Genomic DNA, 26,133 nt, shown 5'->3' on the forward strand with positions numbered 1-26,133 from the left:
TCTGAATAATGAGAGATCATTATTTTTAGTATATACCAGACAATAATCAGATGTGCCAAAGATAATCTGATACTAATAAATGACCTCAAGAGGGCATCTCACACATTGCAGCAGATCCACAAAGGATGTTTTGCGATCCTTTGTATGCCCATGGACATAGACAATATGCAAAATAACATGGTTCTATATAATTAGACTCTGACCTAAAAAAATAAAATCATCCTCCCTTATCCCAAGAGAATTACTTTCCCCTCATCAACAAGCTTCTGAAAAAGGTTTGCATTACATCTACAATTTTATATACAAAGATAAAATAAGCACTTTTCAAAAATCCCTTCAAACATCACACCATTAGCCATCGTCAGTGAAAGATTTTTTAGTGCGGATTGTTATTGAAAGTCATCTATATTTCCTCCTTCTGAAAAGTGCTTTGATTAGGCAGTCTCCACAAGCAGCAAATGATGATGCTTGATATACGGTACCGTACTAGCTTCATCAGGAAGTCTGCTTAGCCTTGTCATCGTACTTGCACGGAAGAAGCAACAAGCATAACACATAGGAAAGTTTCACATATTTCTTCCACATCTGATTCTTTCTTGTTGCAGTTTGATACATACTATTTGTACTAACTTTCAGAGTAACAAATATTTCAAAATTTTCTAATACTGCCTTGATACAGACTGACTTATTACACTGGAGACTTGCTTCTTGTTTATTTTTAGTAGACAAAAACCACATGTATTCCCCATGTGGAAAGCTTCTTGAAGTGGCTCTTTCTCCACAGATGTGTGTGTGTTGTTTTTTTTAAATGTAATATATTCTTCTGTGAGCCTTTTGTTTTAGATGCAACAAACAACCTGATCTGATATTATAAGACGTGTGGTATTGAAATAAGAATACATTTACACAGTGCTGTGAAAATAAAAATTGAGTCACAACTATCAGTCAACTGATCCACACAATATCCTGAGAGGAAAGTAAAAAAAGATTATTGTACTGGAGAATCTGAAGTACTGAAAGCAGACACCAAATTTTTAGAAGTGTTGTCTAGTTGTGAGCACCCAACTTTAAGCACTTAGGGCTCCATTTTCAGAAGTGCTGAGCACCCAGGGGTGTCATTAAAATTAATACTTCTTCAAAAACCAGCAACTCATTGAAGTGCCTAAATATGGATTCAGGTGCTTATAGCTTTAGGCTCCCAACTTCGGTCATTTTGATGCAGGTGTCTAAAAGGTTTGGCTTCCCCAAAATAGAGTAAATCAAAAGAGGGGGAGGTTTTTGGACTTGCCTAAATGCCACAGAAGGAGTCAGGGTTGGAATTTGGATTAGAACTCTGGACTCCCTGGCTCCTAATCCTGCACTCACACCATCTCTCTTCTCTGAAACGCCCGTGAAAGGAAAAGGAATGACACTTACCCCTCCCTTCCTATGCAAACTAGAGACAGTCTGAACCAATTAGTCAGCAACTGCAGGAAATATCAGATCAGAGAGCTTTTTCTTTGAAGCTAGCTTTGCTTTACCTGCTGATAGCCTGGGCCGGGTTCTCGGTGTCTGCATCTCTTGTCGGGCATGCGGTAACATGTGATAACGTTTTGCTTCATTCACTAGATCCCGGCAGGCCTCTGAAGACTTTATCAACTCCTCATTGTCAACAACATTTAGCAGATAACTGGGATGGATGAAGGGTAGGCGGACCACTGCCAGCAACTCTGCAGCATACTGGAGAAAGAACACATGGAAGCCTTAGTGCTTGATTTCAACCATTTCTTCTTCTTCATGTCTGCATTTCTTCCTCCCCCATCATAAACATTTCCCCTTATTACCCAACTTGGGAAGATATTGTACTTCGAGCTGCCCTCAGTACCTGAATTTTGCTGTACACAGTCCGGATTTTCATCAATCGTGCATACATTCCCCAAACCTTGATTACCGTTCAGGTAGCAAAAGACAAAAGACTTTCCTTATCTGCTCCACTCTGAAGGCTTTCTTTTTGAGGGGCGTGGGGGTTTCCCATATGGAGACAAAAACAATCTTCAAAAGGTGGCAACTCTTGTTATACAAAGATTTTGTAAAAGCAGATTCTGAGTATAACACCTTATGCACAGGAGACATGCATTAATCTTTCTAGCTTCCTGAATTCACCTTGAAATTTAAGACTTGCTACACTGAAAACAAATAGCTTTTCTAGCATTTTGTGTAAAACAAAAGCAGATGAACAGCTTGGGTTTGAATAGCCTCTCTGGTGGAGATTGAAAAACACCATCCAATTTGTTAAATACCTTTTAATTAATAGGATTTATTTGTTGGTGAAACAAATCGTGTACTTCAAAGTTTTGCTAGAAATCAAATTCCAAAGGATGCTACACAAATACTGACACTCGACCCCCGCTTCTATATAAATAAAATAAACCATGTAGTGCAAAGGACATTGGAATAAATGACGCTGTCTATCACTGGTTATGGCTTAAAGGAAAACAAAACCACAAAAGAGAAAATTGCAAGTGATAAATGAAGAGTCCATTCACTGAGAACTGATTTTAAATAACTGTTTATCCTACAACATATCACAGAATACTTCACAGTGAGAAATAGAAGAGCTGGAGAATGCATTTGTGGAGTTGGATATAGGGAACATATCAAGACAATAAGAACTATGGATGCATATTTAGAAGAGAACAGTCAGTAAAAGAAAGGTGACTATTAAAAGCATCAAAGACTATTATTATTAGTAAACATTTATATTACGGGAGCACCCAAAGGCCCCAACTGGGATTGAGGCCAAAAGGCAAGGAAATATTCTTGAAGATTAAGGGGTTGATCCTCAGAAGTGCTGAACCCCCAAAACTGCCACTGAGCTGCAGGTGCTCATTACTTTCTGGAATCCAACCGTCTATTTAGTTGTTTAAACCATGTTCATCACCTTAGTGTTTGAGTGCCTCTACAATGTCTGGGGATCAGGTCACAGCTGCAGTGGAGGAAGAATGTAGAGATATGGGTATGTAGAAAAGGAAGGATAAGTGAGCACAGGTTGGTTAGAAATATTTCTCAAGTTCTAATGTGCACAATTGTTTCCACCCTGCTAGGTGACAAGTGATCACACTCTTACCAGGAACATCTTCTACAACTTCCCACTTCCCTGCAATACATTTAAAACACAGGCATCAGTTTGGAAGGAAATGCAATTATCTCTTTCCAGTAGGAGTTTGCACTAACCTACCTCCTTAAAGCCATGTCACTGTGATGATATAAACTAAGTTAAAATGAGCATGTGATGTGCCTGAAATGGGTTCAGTCTGGCAGAGAGAAGAATGCAGGTTTTCACAAAATCCAATCGCTTCATTTAACAGAGTGTAATAGACAAGGAAAAGGTTGGCAGTCTGAAATGTCCAGTTTTCTGATAAGAGATGAGTGCGTGTTTGCATAGCAATAACACCTCTGAACGTCACAACTATACTAAATAACACAGGAAGAACAACTTTAGACTTACGTAGCATCTTTTTGTCTGAAGAGCCCAAAATGTTTTGCTTGCATTAATTACAGTAAGCCTCACAACACACCAGGAGGCAGGCAGGTTTTACAGATGGGGAAGCTGAGGCAAAATGATTAGAGTGACTTGCCCAAGGTTACACAGTGACAGAAAAAAGACCAGAAGCAAATGCTGACTACCCTGTTCTAATCCATGAGCCTTCCTTAATACAACATGAGATCTGGGAGGTACATTTACATAAGGCCGAACACTTCCACGAAGGACTCTTTGGGTTCAATCCTGAGCCTCACCGTGATCCACTTCTCCAAGGAAGTGGTGTAAGGGGGAGTAGAAAACAGAGGGGTTTCTCCTTCTGGGGAGGGAGGTGTCCTCAGTGAGTATAGAGCCACCTGTACTGGGTTCTATGCCACCCATCCTACAGCCTGTAGTGTAGGTAGGATGACCAGAGAACAAGTGTGAAAAATCAGGACCAGGGGTGGGGAGTAATAGGTGCCTTTATAAGAAAAAGCCCTGAATATCGGGACTCTCCCTAAGTGTAGAGGGTAAGTCAAAGGCGGAGAAAGGCATGCAGGTGGTGTGGTCTTAGCAGGCTACCCTGCAGCTATTCCCATCTGGCTCTTTGGGGGTCAAAGCCACTTGTGTAGATTAGAGTAGATCCAAGGCTGCTCTAACATAGGGTTGCCAATTTGCTAATTTCTAAGAATTGGCTCCTCCGCCTCACCTCTCCCCAATGACTCCGCCCAGCCTCTTCCCCCCAAGACTCCACCTCTTCCCCCAGATCCCTCCCCTGCTCCACCTCTTCCCTTCAAAGCCCCGCCCCTGCTCATTCCTCTCCCCTCCATCCCCCATCGCTCACTGCTCTCTCTCCTCCCCATTCCTCATCACTCAATCCTCTCCTCCTCCCTCCCCGCCGTGAGCTGGGGTCCCTCTGCTCGGAGGCTGGGACAGGAGCTGCAGCCTGATGTGGAGCCTGCCTGTTGATGACCTGGAGCCTCCTCCTCCCCCAGATCCCTGCCTGCGATAACTGGACTTTTGGTGTCCGGTCAGTACATCTGACCAGACACTGCCAGCTCCCCTTTTTGACCAGATTACCCTACTCTAATCTACACCAAACCCACAGAAGCAGCCTTAGGGAGATTCAGTGAGCCCACTTGTGACAGTTGTGTCTGGCAGAACATCAGTGGAGTAGCTTGGCACAGGTAAGAATCTGAGCCCTAACACCTGTCTTAAAAGGATTCCATACAGTGAAATCAAAGATCCTTCAATGACTCTCTCTTCTTTTCTCTACTAAAATTTATTGCAGAGGGGAAAAATATGTTATGCCCTTTTCCTAGAGTCACAAATGCCAGGGACTTGGCTGCAGACATCTTAATGTCATTAAAACGATGCTAAACTGTGGGAGAGGGAGCATAGTCGACATATGGCAGTGGGAGGTAAAGCTCTGATTTCAGGAAGTGCCTTTTTTAAGAAGTCTGTGGGCGTTTAACCTTACAGAGGAGCCAAGATGAAATGCAGAATTAGGACACCAGGAATGATGAGGATATTGCTGGGGACATCAAAGTTTAGCCATGCTAATCCCCATGCTGTAGTGAACTAAAAGGAATTGCTAAATAATAGTTTAAATAATGGAGAAACTGGACTATGCACAAATCTACAGCCAAGGTAGGCCAACCAACCTTCTTACGCAGCCTGGTACGTCCGAAAGCTGCCTCTTCTACCTCTCCCATAGGCCCTGTGCGGGAAGCAGCCATGCTGCCAAGTAAGACAAAACATCTGCAAATACTCATGTCATTAAATTAGAACCTGGTGTTAGACACCAGGGTGTCTCCATGTTCAGCTTAAATGGGAATTTAAGGGGAGAACTCCCCTCCAGCAACGAGAGGCAATTCTCCTGACTCAACACCCAAAGATACTACGTTCTTCCCCTCATGCCTCCTAGAATAAATGAGGCAACGGCTGAGGAATTAACAAAGCATACTCTCTCTCTCTTTCGCCCACCTTTCCTTAATTAGATTAGTGAGAAACTGTAATTCTGTTTCTCTCCCTCTCTCTCTCTGTCTGAGCTTGTGGCTCATTGGGAAGGCTAATAATAATTAGAACATGTTGCTCTCTCATCAGCATGAAAGCTAATGTCAATATCAAAGCTAATGCCACTTTTCACTCTTATTCTTTCCCCACCCAAACAGCAATAGAAATACAGCTGTATGTGGGAAAGAGAGAGCACATGCAGTTGCTGCTCTTTCTGATTACTGCCTGCATTAAGGGTATGTGTAATCTCATTGTTTTGTACCAAGGGATTTGTAGGGTATGTATAATCTCACTGTCTCTAGAAAATGGTAGAGACTTTTATAAACCAATGGCTTTTCATGCTGCCTACTTTAAGGACTATAGTTGACGGTGGCGAGTTTCGTTTGGCTTTGCTGATTTAAGTACATTCAAGTGGTCTAGGGATTCTGTAGCCTATTCCGTTCTGATTCTGCCTCATGACTGCTTCATAGCCTCATTAGCTAGGATTGTACTAAATATCTTGTTACCATTATCCTTTTTATTGAAGACTGGAATAAGTACTATTAAGCATTTCAACCTTCTTACTGTCTGTTATTTATTCTTTCTTCCTTTTCTTTGTCCTTCCCTTGCTCCTCATACACTTATATAACTTCTATTGTTCCCTTTTACATTATTATTATTCATACAATAGATGTGCAGGACACCTTTCAAAAAGGGCAAAAGTTTCAAAGAGCAGCCTCCATTTTTGAGGATGCAAATCTGGGCCTACAATTTGCACCTCTAATTCAAGTGTGGCTGCAAATTTTAGAGCATGCATCTCTCACTGAATGCAAGTGCAAATTGGGTAGTCAGAGATGCAAATATTCAGATTTGTACCTGCAGTCACTTAGTGTAATTCTATGCAGGAGGTCAGACTAGATTATGATAACGGCCCTTTCTGGCCTTAAATTCTATGAATCTGTGAATTCATTTTTTCAGATGCTAAAAGGCAAACCATGTTGCAACCCCTTGAAAATTTAGCCCATTGTTTACACAAGGCTCTGCTCCAAGAAGTTTACCATGTAAATTAAATAAGTGCAATACAAAGAAAGGATGAGGCATGAGTGTGGGGATGAGGCATGAGTGGGAACGGACAGGCCAGCTCTTCAACTGGTGTAAACTGGTGTGGCTCCATTGACGTCAAGGGCACTATTCTGATTTACTCAGGATTTGCTCAGGATCTGGCTGGTGGAATCACAGTCAGTAGGTGATGGAAGGCTAGAGCCCCTCACGGACTCTTTGTAGCGTTTGCTCTCCATGGGGGGGTGGGGAAGAGCTGGCTTGACAACTCACGAGTAAGGGGGACTCACTGGGAAGCCACTGGGGCAGGGGCAGACAGACTTGGCGTCGGTTGACTGCTGTGGCACATATACGTTTGCCAGATTGCTATCAACTTCATTGGCTCAGCTGATCAGCAGCTTCTTCACATAGCCTGAGTCCATGAGGATTTATAAAACCCAGGACAAAATACCTTTATGTTGTAAAACAGACAGGGTTCCTGCCCCATACAGCTTCCAATCTAAATTTAGATGTAACGCAGTAAGCGAATGTAGCTAACCATAAGGTGGCATGAGATAGCTCAGGGTTATACCAATCAGATCATACTGAGCAGTGGTGCACACACATCGCTGTGGTTCTAGTAGGCAGAAAGCAAGAACCCAAACTGGAATTTGGCCAAGACTTTGTGGTTAATGGTCCTATCCTGTGGGAACTTTAATGACCACACATGGTCATGACCTGTGTTTGAGACCTCCTCTGACAGCATAAAGCCCCCAGCACTATCATGGGACATTCACTGGTTACAGTTTTCACAGTAAATTGAAGAGATAAATTGTTATGTAAGTGTAAAATATTATTGGGTCAGTGCTGACTCAGCAGAATGGTGCTATCTGTTGCGCCATCAAGACCCTTTTCTGGCTGCTTGGAGATGTCCCATCCATATATCTAACCCCGCATAGTTTATGTGCTTAACTTCTGTATATGCTCCTTCCACCTCTGCAGTCAGAACAGCAGTCAACCAACGGAATCACAGAATATGTTAGTGCCGTTTTTATTTCTGCTTGGTGGCCTGAATGAGGTTTACTTTGCTAAACTTTTTGTGACCTTTCTTCCCCTACTAATTACATTTCTTGTACTAGCAGTTTATAGAAAGTGGGCTTTATTCTGACAACTGACTTTCAAAACTCTGTTCAGTAGCACGTTAAAAAAATGGCTTTTTACTCTCAAATCCCCAAGCTAGTACAATCCTCAAAGGTATGCTTTAAAGGACTATCACGGTGCTTCTGTTTAGGCTATGGCACAATAGTATACAGCCTGGTTTTAGGAAATATGTTTACTGTTGCAGAATCAAATTTCCTGCTCCTTAAATATTACACTGGAAAGCTATCAAGATCTTTGACATTTCTGAAGTAATGCCCAGAGAGGTCAAAATAATGTTTCCCTGATGCCTTCTAGTTCTTCTGTCTCTCAGTTTTACTGGTCTTTCAGACAAAAGACCCTTTGTGCTAGCTGCCTAAAGAAACATTTTTTAGCTAGAAGTACAAATACAGAAGTAAGATTAGCCATATTAAGATGGGTTTTTAGTCTAACAAATTGCTGTTTCAGCTGTTTAAGCATGATTCTAAGAGACTTTTTTTAACATTTTAAATTAAACTAAAAACACATTCAATTCATCCCAGAGACTAAGAAGATTAATACATCACAGCCTTAAAAAGATTTCTTTGCCCTCTCAGACAGAGACTGGGTTCAAATTCAACTGGATTTTAGAGACAAAATAAAGGTTTCTAATCTGACAGCTGCAGCAAAAACTCAGCTGTACTGTTAAACAATTACGGGATAACACTGAGGTGGCAGCAACGTTACACCAACAATAACACACTGAGACCTGTAGGGGGCACCCATTTGTAAAAAGCAGAGGTTATCCCTTTGTTCCTGGATTGGTGGTCAGGTGATGCACTGCACGTTGAGCTGCGCTGGTAATGAATGCTAGGAATCAAGAAGTTTCCTGTGGCAGAGAGACAAGGCACAGTGGATTAGTGCCAGGCAAGAATCTTGACCTGTCCCCATCTTTCAGTTGTTGCTGGAAATCATCCATGATCTTCTGAACTAGAACTCCCTACATGACCACAAAGCCAAGCAAACTGTAGGTGTCCAAGTGTCATATCAGTTGGGAACTGGCTGTTTTTTGAACGTTGAAACAGAGTTCTTGAGCACTCTCGGCTCTCACAGACAGCACCACCAGTTGCTGATTTGCAGCTTCACTAGAACAAAGCAAAGCTTTACTTTTGGGGTACCACAGTGCTAACCGGTAATTAAGATAACCACTTCAATGCATATTGCCCATGGGTATGTAGCACATGCGCTCTTTCTGACAACATCTTCCACATTTACAAGTGTTAGAACAAGGCCAGATACAATCTCTGCTCACTGGTGTGCACAGCAGGTTTACTATGTATTACTGTTTAGCCTGTATGGTTCAATTTCTTTGAACTGAAAATGCACTAACTATGAAAGTTGAGTATCATTATAGTTGGAAACCTTATAACATAATGAGATGAACATTTGGAATGAAGTGTGGTTCTCAGGCCCTCGACTACACAGTGCTCAATGGAGGGAGCTACATGTATAAATCCCATGCACAGCAAGAGGAGAATAGCACCCGTTTTGCTTCTCGAAATGAAGTTTTAACATGACATCTTTATGGCAGCACAGTTGACTAAACACTATAATGTCATCAGCATTGCATAAAAGGTGCTGCTATCCTGTTCTCCAAACAGTTCACGGAGCAGCACATGAACATGTATTTCTAGATGTAATGTGATGAAGTTATATTTAAGCACACAGGGTGATGAATCATTAATTCATTACACTCAGGATTTCTTATCACAAATTTCTCGTTCTGCTGACTATACTCTACCAAAATAAATGTCCTCAGAAAGTAACAAAAGATACAACTATCAATGATTGACATTTCATTTGTTCCGATTATAAATACACACCTACCTATATACCTCTACACACACGTGTGTGCACCACAAAGGCATGCTGTCAAGATCAAATAGTTGGTGTTTGTAATGTGCTCTGAAAAGGAAGAGAGCTCCTGACACATACAGCAGAGTGACACACACATGAAACAATTTTTCCTATTTATAATGCAGTGCTGAACTTCATTTCCCTTTCCATTTAGAAAAGCATGGAGTGTGGCCTAACGTTTGGATCAGGTGACTTGGGAGTCAGGAGTTCTCTTCCTGACTCTGCCACTGACATAAACGCGTGACTATGTGTAGTGCAAGTAATCTCATGCACACAGCTACTTTGCACATGCATGTGTTTGCAGGATTGAGGCCTTAGTTATTCAGTTTCCTCAGCAAGAGAAGAGAGAAAAGTACTGTTAAAGGTAGAGGAAGATGTGTTCGGAAAGCCACAAAAACTGAGGGGGGATTTCAGGGCAGGTGTAGCTCCCAAAGCTACTTTCAACTTTTAAAAAAAAATTAAATAAACTATATTTCAAGTTGATGGTATCCCTTAAAAACAAGAGTTGAGTATACCAGCCATTAGTGAGTAACAGGAACTCCATCTTTCTACTCATTTATTAATTAATGGGCCTGTTTTCTCTCTTGTACCACTTCTTCTCTTGATGTATTTTTTATTCCCCTTGACCCCTGGGACTAGTATTAACTCACTCATTCTGTTTCCTGAGCCTGTATTGGTTCTGAATGTTCTTGTCTGATTGGCCCCCTAGAAAATAATTTATTTAAACCTCAGATCTTTGAGCAGTCTGTCACTATGTGAAGACACAATGATTACATCTCATTCCTTGTGCTCTTCATTTTCAGAGAAATTGGAGTTTGTTGCACCTTAATTATTAATTAGGACTCTTCTGCTTTCCAAAGGGGAGGCTTTCAATACGTTCTTCTATTATTGTAGTCACTGGGGATGAGATTTCCAAAGGATCTAGGCACTCAAATTTCATTAAATTTTAAAAGAAGTTGGGTGTCTAACTCCCATCGGCTCCTTTGAAAATCCCAACCTTCATTTCATACTTACCCCATATTTGCTTTCCTGAAGCCTAACACTCTTGAACTACATTGTTCAGTGAATTTATTTCTTACTATGATGAATTTAAGTAGCTTCCTGGTACTGAATGTTGCCATTTTGAATTTTCCCATCATTTTCTAACCTTTGCTAAGGAAAAGACTCAAAGTGTTTTTTCTACTTTCTGGATCATTAAATTGGCCTTCATAACTATGGAACCTTTCAGATGCTGCGTGTTTGGCTGTAAGTGTTATCTGGGTATTTAAAATTCCCTATGAGTATTGCATCCAAGTACCTTGAGAGTTGCCTGTTTTTCTTTCTTCCAGAAATCCACTGTTGCTCCTTTGTTTGTTATTCCCTGCATCCTAACCCAAATAATTTTATTGCCATTCGTTTTAATTGTCAAAAGGTAGTTCATTGGCATTTATAACTTTTGCCATAATGCCACTCTTCCATCTCCACATCTTCCTCCTTTTCCTTCATCCTAGATACACACTTATTGGTGTGCAGGGTGTTCATTCAACCATTTGCCTTGCTTCAATTTTATCCCATCGCCCCTGCAGTGGTTATTCTTCCTTGCAGCACCCTAGGTAATTCCTCTCCTTTCCTCTTCAAACACTTGTAGACAGTTATCCCACTTTAGCTATTGTTAGACCACGTCAAGCATATTCAATCCTTTTAATCTTTCCTTCTAAATCAATTCCTCTAGTCCTTTAATCATTTGTTTGGCTCTTCTCTAAATTACCTTCAATTTGTCTACAAAGCTCTTGTTCTCAGGTGCCATTAAGATACTATTTAGACAGAGCTTTCTCTGAGGACACAAGTTCATAGACAGCTCATTAATATTTTTCTGGATAAGACATTTTATGTTAAACAGTGGTTTTTTTTGTAAAAAGGCACACTGTTGTGTCTGTATGGAACACAGAGAAAGGTAACGTAGCACATGGCACTCTGCCAGATAATAAATTTACTACTTTAGCTCTTCAACACCTTGAATAGATATTGGGTCAGATCTTTGAGACAAGTATATTGACATAAATCCGTTCACTGTTATTCCAGAAGCACTGGTTTGCATTAGTTGAGGGTTTGGCCCAGTATCAAGTATATCCTCCCAACACTCCATGTGACAGGTATTTTTTCCCCACATTTTACAGAGTGGGAAGTGGAAGTAGAGAGATAAACTGGTTTACCCCAGGCCACACAGTGAGACTATGGCTAAGCTAGGATTAGACCACAAGAGATTCTGGCACTAAGCCCTGCCTGTGCTCAGACCACTACGCCATGATGCTTTTCAGACGACAGTGCCTCATTATGCAATACATACATTGCATAATCTCCCCCGAATTAAACTAAGCTTAAAAGGAATAACTATCATGATAACCCTACCATCTCATCAATCAGCCAGGAAGAGAAATAAATAGAAAACCATCAAATCCAGCTTTTCTCGATGCGTCAGTCTATTGTGGCCTTCTCACGAAGTGACAAAGTAACCAAAGGGAATTCCTACAACCAGTAGTCTGCTTTCACTGCCACAGGAAGTTACCTAACCATTCAGGAACCTGACATCAGATGCCATTTTTCTCAGTTGGATTGATTTTATGCAATTGCATTATCAGCAGGGCTGAAATAGTTCCATAAATGTTCCCAGATCCAGCTGGCATACAGCTCCAAAACACTGGGGTACAGTTATTTACCAAATATTAGCTTAATAAATATTCATAATTCAAACTCACTATTTGTCTTATGTAGATGGATGGGTGACATTTACAAGCTTTGTTACTCTATCTTTGTAGGACATCTCAGATGCTGTTTTCTTTATAGCAGCACAGCTCTTTTATGTAGCACTGTATGATTCATAAAAACTGTACACTTTACAGAATTAAAAATGGTGAGGGTATATCCTTTCACCTTGCCTTCCACAGCCAATGTCCATTCAGGAACCCCCTACCGACACTCTGAGCCTGGCCATAAGAGGATTAACAACACTAAAAAGAGTTTGATACCCAAGAAGATTTTCAACAGCACAAAGAATACTAGCCTAGGCACCCGATCCCCATTCTCTTTCAATAAGACCACGGAATTAAATCCCATTTGTGCCTTTGAAAATATACTGCCTCTTCTCTCCCCAAGAAGCTAACACAATATGAGGGCTCTAGTGGTTACAACTAAGCTTGTGCACAAGCAATAGCAGCTTTCCAAAGAGCTTTTCTTCCCTGGAGCTGTCACCCTACTCACTCCCTGCTGTGGAGAATGAAGAGTTACGTGCATTTTTTTTAATAAATATCATCTCAGCTCACCTGGCTGAGATTATCCTGCCTGACTGCATGGAGTTCAATCAAAGGAGGCCGTTAGGAGGAAACAAAGACAATGACAAAACAAACAAGACAATGACAAAAATAAGGCTCCTTAAGGGAACAATGGGGGAAGCTATTAATTGGGGAACGCCCCTGCCTGTGTTCAACCAGTCTGGCTAGGTTTATAATTTCCATCCCTGAGTCTAGGCTCAAAGGGGATACTAAACCATTAAAGGCCCCCAGGCCTAGAAAGGGAGAGGTTGTGGGGTGAGTGGGCTGCCAGCAGCTGCCTAGGGGGAGATGCTGACAGAGACTAGCAGAGAGGGAGAAGATGCAGCAGGCAGCCTGCTCCTCTCAGCCCAGGAGTAGGGACATCTGAGCTAAGTGGAACTCACACAGCATTTGCAAGGAAAGAAGGAGGCGCAGGTAAGAACCAGGCATACAGGCCTTTTGTTGTTTTACTCTTTGCTCTGCCTGCTATGTTCCTCTGGGTGAATAATGATGCTTTGTTTTGAAGAAGTTGTTTTTGAATCACTTTAACCAGCTGTTGCCAGAGGTTCCCTGAGGAAAAGGACTTACAGATGCCAAACAGAGCTGGACCTGCTGGATTAATATGATTGGGAAATGGGCGGGCACACAGTTCCACATTGTTCCACCCTCAGAGATTCACTTTAGGAGGAGAAAAAGAGATCTAAGACACGGCTCTCTCTGTAAGCACGACACCTGCCTTCCTGTGTGTTGATGTCTTTATTCACTTTGTCACCTTTATGACTTACACAGCAAGTGCTCCCAGGTGAGGACCTTGTCTTAATGTATCTTTAGAAAGCCCCATGCACGTGCATGGCACTACCCCCATAAACAACACATGAAAGAATATTGCGCTATAAAGAGCGTGGCCTTCAGACTCTCTACCATTACACTGCAGACCCCTGGGAGGGTTCGCCCTTGGGAGAGGACAGTGGTGGGGGTGGCACTGTATCTTCCAACAGCAGTTTTAATTGGTAGCTGGAGATCCACAGGAACCTCACTAGCAGAGGCTACCCAGGGGCTGCCCAGAATCAGCATATCAACTGGGCTCCTGGGCCACGGGCCCTCCCACTTTTGTGGCTTTGCTGGCTGGCTACTGAAGTGCATGCTGTGGTGCCTTGCACCCCCTGGTTCCCTACCCCAAGAGGTCTGAAACAACAGGGCCTGGGTGAATCAATGCCATTGCACCCTGAATAAAGTTAGTGCAGCTTGTGACACCGCCAGACCAGGTGCCAGCTCATGCCAAGCCCTTAGGCCTCAACTTAACTCTGACAAATACAGACCTGAATTAGTCTGGCTCACCTGTGTGTTCATGTTGTTAAAAGAGGCATTGGATTTATACAAAATGTGTCTACTGTTTAGTCTTGTGAGTTGCTGCATGCATTAATCTCACCGATAATGTCTGCAGCTCATGTTATAGGATAATATTTAAGTGTTTGCTCTGTGACTGTAAAAGTATTTGCTCTGAAACTGTAAACCATCAGCCAGGAGTGAAGGATTATCAAGTGTGAAATACTAGTTTGCCACAGGAGGTGTTATCTCTTGCCCAACAAAAAAAAGGCCATGTATACCAGACAAAGCATTGTTGTTGTGGAACATCAGAGGACAAAAGACTTTTTGTTATTGCCCCTGCCCCCTCCCCAATAAAGAGGAGATGTGCATATGAACTTGTCCTATCAGCTTGAACTCTGGGGGAAGGGAATAAAAATATCCCTGCCAAGAAGAAACTATATCTTTCTGCTGCTTGGACTCTGGGGTGCAAGGATGACTAAGCATAAGCAAAAGATCCCCAGTGGCTGGCCTTGATTGGCCCTAAAAGACATATAGCGCTTGCTTATTATAGAAGCTTCTATTACCTTTCAAAACTTGACTGTGACTCATGTGTGTGTGTATGTTTATCTCTAACCTTGTAAATAGCTCATTTCTTTTTCTTAGTTAATAAACCTTTAGATAGTTTATTATAGGATTGGCTACAAGTGTTGTCTTTGGTGAGAGATCTATAGTGCAGTTGACCTGCGGTAAGTGACTAGTCCTTTGGGACTGGGAGTAACCTGAATATTGTTGTGATTCTTGGTGTAAAGGACCATCTATCACAAAGGCATGCTTGTTTAGGCGGAAATATAGACTGGAGTGCCCAAGGGGACTGTCTGTGACTCCATAGTAAGGCTGTTACAGTGCTTGAGGAGCTCACACTTGATGCTTGGTTGGTGAAATCTTAGTACAGAGCTCATAACCAGTTTGTGCCCTGTGGTTGACACTCATGGTCGTGAGCCATTCTAGACAGCTTGACATATCCTTTCACAATTCCAGACGTGTTCACTAGATACATAGCATTGCCCTGACAGATTCGGCAGAAATGGGGGGGTCTGACTGTGTAAAGTGCTGATCACCCTGGCCTCGCGATGAATTCGGGGAGTATGTATCTGGTAGGACTGGGCTCTGAATTTCTCATGCTAGAAGGAGGTATTGTCAAAATTTCTACAGATCATCTTTATCAGACAGAAGACTGGTTAGTCTGACTTTATATTCATCCCCAGAGTAATTTGTTTCTGAGCTCTGGAAATATAGATGCCATTATAAAATTTTAAAGAGCGGGTGTTTCATGGTAAATCTAAAAAGCAAGAGCTTCTGCTTTCAGAAATAAGCATCTATCTGACTAAGAGCCTTATTTATAATACAGCAGGATGCAGAGAGGTAAGAAAAAGTTAGAGCAGCCAGCCAGCCATCCTTAAAAGCTGGCTTAGCAGTAGGACTGGACATGAAAGCAGCCAGCTACTGGTACCTTTAAATTAAATTTATTCAAATCACTCATCTCCCTATAGATACATGTAAAAAATTGAAAGTCATTGAAAGAACGTATGAAACCAAACAACACAGTGAGAAATTTGGAGAAACAAATAAAGCTGCCCCCATAAACCATAGAAGCACTTCAGAAGCAGGAGAGAAATGAAGATAACTAGAAAAAAGAAAACCCAATTGCTGCAACATGAAAGTGAAAGTAGAGGAGGTGGCAATGGCAGCAGTGAGAGGGAAAACAAAAACCACCACTTAAAAAATAAATTCATAACATCAGCACAGCAGGAGGCAGAAAGAAATATTTAAACCAGCAATCTTGAAAACATAACCTAGATTGCACAGTGACAGAGACCCTCTGTTTGTGACAGGCAAATAGATTCATTCTGCAAGGTTCTTTCTCCTACTGCCCTCGAGAATAATCCCATAGTTTGCATTAAGTTCTGATTCAGTAAAGGAGAAGCTCAGAACCGACTGTTTTCATCAAACTTTAAACAAGCAGAGAAACACACTCTAACACTGCACATTTCCTAAGGCCAGTGGGAGCTGAGAAGGGGCCCATTTCAGCAAATGAATGGCACTGTATAAATGTTTTGCGGTAATCATAATAATAATACATATGGCTCATACAATCCCCTCCAGCAGAGAAGCCGACAGAAGGTGGCCACAGAGGCAGGAAAGCTCCATAAGGTTCCCCTCAGAGTCTCATATACATTGTCCATTAGAGGAGGAGAGAAGAAGTTTTGAGGAGGCTCCCTACGGCCACAAACTGACTGCAGGAACTGTGCCGTCATTGGATGAGTCCCCTGTGGCCGCACGTCTATCTTAGGTACTTATATGGAAGTCATTACCACAGTAACTGAGCGCCTCTGTCTGCAATATGTTTATCGTCACAACACCCCCTGAGGTAGTGAAGTTCTATTACTTCGTTTTACAGATGGGGAACTGGGATACAGAAAGACTAAGTGATTTGGTTAAAGTTCACGCAGGAAGTTTGTGGCAATGCAAGGAATAGTACTTAGGTCTTCTGAGTCCCAGGCTGGTATCCTAACAAAGGGTCCAGGGGGAGTTAATGCAACTCTGTGAGTATAGCTATACCAGAACTGGAGGTGTAATTTCCAGTTCAGATAGTCACGTCTGCGCTACCTCTAATTGCTCTAGCACGCTAAAACAGACACGTTGCTGTGGCGGTGTGAAGATCTAGCCACCTGAGTCGATAGCTATGATGGACGGGATCCTACTTGGGCAGATAGCCTGTCCCGCCACTGCGGCTGCACTTCTATTTGTAGCGCGCTTGCTTGATTAGAAATGACACCTTCAGCTCTGGTGTAGACATAACCTAAAATGGATTAAGTCCTGGTTGGATTTCTTGGGGGAAATATAGTGGGATCAACTGAGGATGGAGCTGCCAGTTTGAGGCAAATCGCAGCCAGACCAGGGCCGCTTGCTTAGCTAAAATGACTGCCCTTCCAGCAGAGCCTGCAGTGACTCATCTCTCAGGCGTGCTGTACCTACCTATCCCTGTGCAGGACCCAGGTCAGATGACCTCCAGGCACAGGTATGTCACTCTCACTGCCGGAGCCAACCAGTTGATTTATGTAACAGCACCACTCGGCTAGGAACCCTCCTGCTGCCTCAACCTCTTACAGACTCCCTAGGCTTCCAACCTGTCCTCAGTCCTGTCCCTGTTCCTGCCTCAGCCTTGCCCGAGCCTTGATCCAGCATGTGTCAGTCTTGTCTGTACCTTATTCCTGCCCTGTTCCAGCTCTGTTCCTGACCTGCTCCAGCCCTGAACCTGCCTCCAGACCCCCACACCCTTGCACTGACTCCAGCCTGGCTTCGACCTTTGGTCTGCATCCAGACTGCGACTACGATCCCCATTTGGCTTGTCTGTGGAAACTGACCCCAATTCTGACCCATGGCATGTCCTTGGGCCCTGGTTTCAGCACCACTCTCAGCCTGGTCCTGACTCTATGTCTGGCTTCGACTCTTGGTACCTGTTCTCAACCACTGCTCTAACCACCAGCCCTGACCGCCTAGAACCTGGAGCCTGACAGGTAAAAATGGCCAGGCGCCTGCTTTGGCCCCCACCAAACAGAAGTTTAGCAGGGTATTGGGAAAGCAGCAATAACATGGGGGAGGCATTCTCCCTTCTTGGCAGGCCTGGACAGAGCCCATCGACAGCAGGGAACATTCTGACCCAACACTAAGTCTGAGGTTCAAACCAACAATCAATGTAGGTACTCAGACATTTCCTTATCACAATAGTTAGCTGCCAAAAACAGCTAATTGCATATCTAAGGAGAGTGGCAGGTTTTTAAGTGTCACCAATGTAATTGGTCTATCTCAAGGACAATGTTTTACCTTTATTGTCCTCAAAACCAGTCACTATTTATAACACTTAACTGGAAATAGCGCTAGGCAAAGTAATACATTCAATTTCATGAGTTAAGGGTAACTGCATAACTCACACAAATGGTGAACACAAGCTAACCCTAATAAATATTTATATACTACCAGAGAGGGTATCTGAATAGTTCAATAATGGCACAGTATAATTTTTATATGTACTGTACTTATAAGTTGGTCATGTTACTAGCATTCTGCATGAAAAAAGAATTCTGACTTACTAATGATTTTTGGTTCCTGCTGTTACTGAATGTGCATCTCTTACCAAAAATGCATCCTTTTCCTGAGGTGACACATCACACAAGGCTAATCCTTCAAGATTTATCTTGGACCAAGTCTGCAGCCAGCAACTCCAAGACTCTGTGTGTGCAGTACAGGTGTAGCAAATGAGACCCTTTTGATTCTAAACGATCAGATATGGGGATCAGATTCTGAAATTGCTCGCAATTTGTGCATAGCCTGAATTCTTTTCCGCTCTTTTTACCTCCACAATCCTATCTTTTATTCATCTTCATATTTAAAATTGTATGGGGACAGTTTCTACTTCAAAGAGGTATTTACGGGCATGGAGGAAAGAGTGGTTTCTCAGATTATTTTTACCTGAGCTCTGATTGCAGTGTCCTTCTTAATCCATTTTATCACGGTTTCGTACACCAGCTCTTCTGCTTTGGTGTTCAGGCTGTCATTGGACATGTAGGAAATGAAGTCGTCTTTTGAGATATTAAGGATCTCCTCTTGATTGGCCACCTCTGGGAAAATTTGCAGGGCGTATGCTTTGGCCATGTTGTATAGTTCGCTGCACTGCATCGCTTCAGCCATGGCTAATATTCCTAAGCAGTTGCTAGCAGTCAATTGTTTTTCTAAAAGGAGCAAATAAAGGTTAAATGAATGAATAAGAATGGTGTTATTTCACTAATAACATGAAAAAATCGGTGCTATGGATGGAAATCACTCTGGTTCACTTTGACTAGCACCCAGGTTATGCCACTGAGGGTATGTCTACACTGCCAGCAGCATTCAGTGCAGGATCGATTCTGTGGGATTGACTGAGTGGCAGTGGAGACTGGCTCAATCGATCCTGGAAGTCGATGCCATTAATCCACCCCAGCAAGAGAAGTAACGCTGCGTCGACCGGAGGGCATTTCCCATCAGCACAGCGCAGTGGGGACACCGTGGTAAGTAGAAGTTAGTAAGTCAATGGGAGATACGTATCTCCCATAGATAGCTGCCGAAATCCACCAGCAGCGTAGACCTGGCCTGAGTCACCATGAAAAGAAAAAAGTCTACCAAATACAGTTTCTTTAGATCTGCATTTTTAAATCCTGGACTGGACGGAGGGTATTTTTTGGGCTTGGGTTGTTTTTGTGTGCATGTGTGTGTGTGTGTGTGTGTGTGTGTGTATACTCTAATGGTGTGGTTGGGAAAAACTGTTGACATAACCTTATTATTCAGGACCTCCTCTTTAGTGGGAATCAAGTAGCAAGACCACTGCTAATTCTACTGCCTGCCATGTTCCTTTAAGAAACAGCAAAGAAGTAAACCCCAATGCAGATGCTTTAAGAATATACTCAAACAGCTCTGAGGACATTTTTGAAGATGCTACAATTGCTTCATGATAATTTTTGTCCTGCTTAGCTACTAAGCCACTTCAAATAATAATAATAAAAAGACTTTCCCCACAGGAACTTTGTTACTGTAGAATATGATGACATTCCTCATGCAAAACACAGATTATACTAATGGCTTCTGTTAAATGTTGTGTAGTGGTGTTTCAAAGCAAATCATGCACAGAGTAGACAGCATTATCTTTTTTCCTGGCAAACTGAAGTAGCTGCTCGGTGTGTTGTATTATGTGGAGGATGAGCTATGCTGTACTCTTTGCTGTCCTTTTTGCTTTTCAGCTACTCTAAAGAAACACACCAATAGGAAATTTGTGCAAGAAGAGCTGGCATGTTCTTGGCTCTCTGCTTTACTAGCCAAGCCATTAACAGAATACAAGATTCAGGGCAGAGGGTATGACTACACTGCAAAGAAAAACCCACAGCACCAAGTATCAGAGGCCAGGACAAGGTCTTACGGGGCTTAGGCTGGGGGGCAAAAAGAGTAGTGTAGACTTTCCTACTCAGGCTGGATCTTGGGCTCCAAGTCTCTGCCCCCACACTGGGTTTCAGAAAATATTAAAAATATTCCAAAACATAAGGCACTCTTAATCTGGAATACAGTGTGCATACACAAAGTCCATCAGGAATAGTTTATCAGCATTAAACTCATACCTTATATTATTCTGGATTAATTTTAATGTGTAGACTAGCCCACATATACACACCAACTTGTTTAAAACTAGGTGCATAAAGTAATCAAATCACAGAAATCTAAATTCTTATCATCACCACAACTCGAAAACTCTAAAGCCAAAAAGCAAATTTGACATTGGAGCCACATCAATCTTTTGATTTTTAAAAGAAATGTCTCAGCCAGACCACCAGGGTGCAGCCCAATACACATCTTTCATTCTGCACAGTGGAAAACATCTGGTGGAATACACTGTCACTGGATAAGAGCAGACACCCTACTTCAACATCTTTGTGATTGGGGTTTTGGAGTTCAGATTTCTGTTTATCCGGTAACAGGCTTGGGGATGGGACAACTGCATTGGCTGCAGCTGATTTTCTCTGAATGGGGGATGATGCTCAAGTGTCTATGATGACTTTTCTAGATCTGATCCTGATATTTTACCAACCTATCTTTAATCCTGTGTAGATATACACAGATGTTTCTGAGTGGCCCAGTCTTTCCTTTTTGAGAAGTACCTGAGGGTAGTGCTAGGCAATAGCTTCTCTTCCCCAAGAAACCTTTCTGTGGCATGCCAGAGGGCACTATTTCATTATCCTGTTCCACATCTATATAAGGCTATCAGGAGGATTTGTGAAGAGATGTGGGCTGCGATATATTCAAGAGGTTGATGACACTCCATCAGTTCTAGCATGGCTGGTAAAGCAGAGTAAATGACTCGGTGCTTTTGTGAGATTAGGGCTGGGATGTGGATTAGCTGGATGCAGTTCAACTGGGGTTAGACTGAAATAATATTAGTAGCTTGGGGGAAGCAGTTGGAACAGTTGACAAAACTTATCTCAGCCCATTTAATTGAAAGGGTGCACCCACTATCTGCATCTGTAGCTCATTATGTAGGTGTCTAAAGGGATCTTGAGATACTTCTGGATGCCCAGGTGACAAAGAAAGGCTGGAGAACGCACCATTTTCCTTCTGATGGAGACCTTGCTTCAGTTATCCATGCCTTTGTCACTTCAAGACTAGACTTGAATTGGATTCCACATGGCGCTCCACCCCAAGACCATTCAAGTATTAAGCAGAGAGCACATTACACCAGTGCTCCAAAATAGCTGCCGACGGATTTCTGGGTGGGATTTCAGTATGTCAGTTTTAATCTATGAATTCTTAAATGGTTTGAGAATTGGCTAAATACAAGAACACCTCTCCACCCTTGCCAGACTGTTGCAGCTAAGATCAACGGAAGCACTTGAGCTGGCAGGGCATTTTCTACTTACGCTCTTTAACTTCGGAATTCGTTCCCTATGTTGATCTGCCAGCAGCTGTGTTTGTTAACCTTCCAGGCATGCTGCAAAGCCCACCTTTTTTTCCGAAATATCTGGGGATGGGGTGGATGGATGAGCAGGGATATAGGCAGAGATGGAGAGTATGCATGAAAGATTGCTTGGCAGAACTGTGGTAACAATGTAACAGGAGTTCAATAATTACTGTGAGATCCCATCTGTTTGCGTTGAATATTGTCTTTTTAATTTAGGAAGGTATGCTGCATATGAGCTAGGCGTCAATAAACTCAGCACAAACACACACACCTCTCTGTTACAGGCTGTGATCCATTTAGTTAATGGGAGACCTTCCTTGTTCATTCATACAAGCAGCTGACGGGATATAGTCTGGTCATATCTGTAAAGCTTCTGGATGTAATTTATCCTTCAGAATATCGCAAACTTTCCCATCTTCAGACTGTCTGGTGTCTCAGTTTTCTCACTGGCTGGGTGGTCTGGTTCTCCAATGGACCCAAAAATTTCCCATCTGGGGTAAATGAAAACAATGCAAAACACCTTCTTGGGTTACAGGCCCCCTCATCAGGGTCTTGGTGGACCTCTCTTCAGGCAGGTCTCCCAAATGCTCCTCTCATTGCTTCCTCCCAGGCTTTTTTTGAAGCTTGTTGTGTTCTCAGAAAAAAATCTGAGCTTCTGCGCTTCCCTTGTCTCCTCCTTGACAGACAGACCTCTAGCAGGGCCCACCATCTCTCTTTGACTGAGGAAAGGAGGCCCTTACATACTCAACATGCTTTGTGATCAGCCTTCTGTTTCAGAACTGTACTATAAGTGGCAGAATTCCTCTGTTTAGTTCACTCCTGTGACAGAAGTCCCCTCCTCGCAGACCCCAGCTGTGATACTGATGTGTCTTGTGAATTCTGCTTTGGTTCACATGCCCTAAACAGTTTTCTTCCCTTGATGCACAGACAAATCAAACCAGGGTGGCTTCTACGAGTTGTTTTTAATCTAGTTTCCTCTGCAACATTCAAATAGAACAAGAAACCTACCCCTTTCTCTTTGTTCATGCACCAGAATGCTTTCAGGCACTGTAAGAAAAATCTTTAATCCTTGTTATCATCAACTACTAGTAAACACAGCACAGGATATATTCTCTGTGCTTGAAACCATTATGTCCAAAAGGGTAGGCAATTTTCCAATTCTGCAGAGCCTCCTCTACCATATTCTTGCTATTCCCTTCTTCACTTTGGGAAATCTTTCCTTGGACAGATACACTAGCTGATGAGAACAGCACAGCCAGCTAGATATAAATATTTCACCTTAGTTTGGTCAAATGTGACTCCCCTAAACAGATGAATTTCCGTGCAGGTTCACAGTTGGCTTCTACTGAGGGCTAATTACAAATCCCAGGTCTTTGAGAAATCTGGGAGTTGCTAACTGGTTGTATCCAACTTTAGCATGGATGCCTATTAACTAGCTCCATATGTGCAATGATATACACATCCTTACGCTCTGGGGTGCTCAGATAACTAATATCTGAAATTTTTAGTGTATATCTAGGATTACAAATAAGGCTGAAAGGAAGGTGATCCAGGTTAGATTTTGACTGGGTATGCAAAGAACATATTCAACAGGGTATCAAAGTGACACTGGAGAGTTTAAGAAAAGAGCCCAATAGATCAGTTGATTTGCTTGTTGCACTTATCTTGGCCACACATGGTTTAGATTATGTCAAAATCTATTACTGTACTACTAGTATCTGGTCTTGAACCAAGAAAGAGCTTATGTGTTACAATATGCTTCTTGTGATGCTAGATTCTTTAGAGAATAAGGATCCACTGGAGAAAACAACCCTGAAGCCGTAAGACTGGAGGAAGAGGAGAAAATGCCTGTGCTATTCCATGCCATTTCTGACCAGTTTACTAGCATTTAGCCGGCCATCATCTGGAGCCTACCATAACTTGTAGGGTCCGGTGCATCAGTCAGAACACAATTGGAAACTGATGGCATTGTGCATGCTGTTGACAAAAGCAGAATACTAAATGTAGAATAGAGAGAGAGAAAGAAGCTGGAGATGGCCATGGCAGTGAGTGGTTAAGAAATGTGACTGTCCATTGGGGTCCCTTTGCCTGTCTGACAAATTCAGAGACAAATTCAAATTCAGAGAAATTCAAATTCAGAGACAAAACCAGTATCGAGCTCAATGAATCCTACTGGGATATTTCAAAAGTTATGTTTGTGCTATGATATACTTGGTTCATGTGTTGCACAAAACAAAATGCTTTTCCTAAACATTTATACAGCAAAGACTCTGCTATATCTGAAGCGCAATTCAGTCAAAGCTATAAATTACTTTTTCAAATGAATTCTGTGAATTCTCCAAACGAAAGTATAAAACTCTGGTAACTCCCCATAAATCACTGAACTTTATAGCCAACTCTCCTAGTTCATACCATAATATGGTTCATTCAAATCACATATTAAATATTGGAAAAGGAAAATCTCACATTGATTTAGTGAAATAAATGCATTTTGTTTTTGTGGCTGAATCTTTAGTGATAATGTACTTAAATACAGCTACAGTTCATTGACAGCTGTAAGATATATTCATTTAAAAGGCACTCAAGGGTAGCTACAGAAAAGCAATGTCAGCACAACAGCCTTTACTCAAGGTTCACAACCAACTTACTGGGACTGAGACAGACAGTTTTCAACCTGCCATAGCACACTCATTTTAAACAAGAATTTTACATTTTTAAACAAGTGACAACAAAAATTACTGAAAGAGGAAGCTTGAAATAGTAGCCTGATTTATTACTGCATTGCTCCAGTTTTACACTCGTGTAGCCCCACTGCAGTCAACAGTTATGCCAGCATAGCACTGGGCAGTAACACAGTGATGAACCAAACCCAATGTTGGATTTTGATTTTTTGAACATGTATACTTTTTTTTTAAATACTCATCTTCAAGACTCTGCATTCCTGATGTCAATTTACAATGACAAACTCTTGAGATGACGTGGTTCATGTGGGACAGAGGTCAATTTTGGTTCCAAATGGAATTACATGCCTCACAATGAGGAAGTGTTAAGAGGTACGTTTAAGATATGGGGAGAACAAGGGTATGAAAAAAAGTCATGATACGCTGTATATTGAAAGCAACACAACATCTGGGTCACACTTTATATTAATAAGGTTTTATTTATAAATGGTTTATAAAGGGTTAACAAAACATTACTAGATGTTATAAGCACATTACAGAAATGAGTACCATGCATTACAGATAGTTATGAGCATACCAGTACATGGTATTACAGATGGTTATAAGGCATGGTTATAAGAAACCTATTTTTCGGTTGGGATTCTATAACAACATTTAACTACTAACTATAATATCTATTAATCATTTATTAACCTTTTATAAATGGAATCTTAATATAAAAGTGTGACCATTCTACCTGCTGTGGTTAGATGGAACTCATTTACAAGACCTTGCAGAGTGCCAGGACTATTACTTCAGTGGCCACAGGGATCTTCCACCAGACTCTTGGGCCTGGTCTACACTGGCCACGGATTCAGTGGCAGTCGACGGAAGACAGGCAAGTTACTGTACTTAGCTTGTGTATCTCCCATCGACTTCCTAACATCTACTTACCACGGCATCTCCACTGCGCTGTGTCAACGGGGAATGCCCTCCTGCGGATACAGCACTACGCTACTGGGGTGGATTCACAAACTCGACTTCTGGGTTTGATTGAGCGAGTCTTTACTGCCGCTCAATCGAACCCACAAAATCGATCCTGCACTGCTGGCGTAGATGTAGCCTTAGACTCTGTTTTTCAGGGATGCAAGAAAAAGGCAGATCCTGACCCTCAATGGGTAGTCCATATTCACCTATTGTTATAACAAGCCTAGTCTATAGCTTCGATACTCTACTGTAATGACCATATGAATGCGATATGCATGTGCATTTTGGGACTAAGTGTCTGCATAAAGTGCAATCTTTGTCAAATTAAATGGGATATTAATACCAAGAACAAAAAATCTATCCAAGATGTGAATGCGGTTGGATATTTTTTTCTGCTACACAAACAAATGACTTCTCTGACTGTAAATTAGTTTACTCCTGCAGCAATTTAAAAAAACCCAACATCCTAAGCCCTATAAATTCACAAGATGGAATGGGGTTGATACTTACCTAGAAATGACACACAAACTTTACAGAACGTATGAAACTGGAACTTGCTGGCAGCTTCCAGAAGAGTTTTTGCGTTGGCAGAATCTATGATCAAAGAACCTGTATAAACAAACTCCAGTAGTAATTCCAGGACTTCCGCAGTGAGGTTTGACATGGCCAATTCCAACTTCTCCCCGCCTCTGCTACTGTCTCGTGGTGACCTGGTAACAGCAGACAATGACATTCTTACAGGACATTACGCCATCCCCCTTTTGTTGTCGTTTACCAATTAGCGAGGGC

At 42.1% G+C, this 26,133-nt stretch overlaps 1 protein-coding gene across 1 annotated transcript in view; it reads right to left on the reverse strand.

Annotated features, from left to right (window-relative positions):
- The window catches only part of KLHL29 (kelch like family member 29), a 510,263-nt gene that overhangs the window by 45,776 nt on the left and 438,354 nt on the right, over positions 1-26,133 (reverse strand). Inside the window, exons 8-10 of the mRNA XM_067544703.1 lie at positions 25,855-26,054; positions 18,691-18,950; positions 1,521-1,719 (exon numbers count right to left, since the gene is read on the reverse strand). Coding sequence (XP_067400804.1) covers positions 1,521-1,719; positions 18,691-18,950; positions 25,855-26,054 — 659 coding nt within the window. The remainder of the gene's footprint in view (positions 1-1,520; positions 1,720-18,690; positions 18,951-25,854; positions 26,055-26,133) is intronic.

This window comes from Emydura macquarii, unplaced genomic scaffold (assembly GCF_026122565.2).
Source record: "Emydura macquarii macquarii isolate MOO-44397 ecotype Brisbane River unplaced genomic scaffold, CSIRO-AGI_Emac_v2 contig_1027, whole genome shotgun sequence".
Taxonomy (NCBI): Eukaryota; Metazoa; Chordata; order Testudines; family Chelidae; genus Emydura; species Emydura macquarii.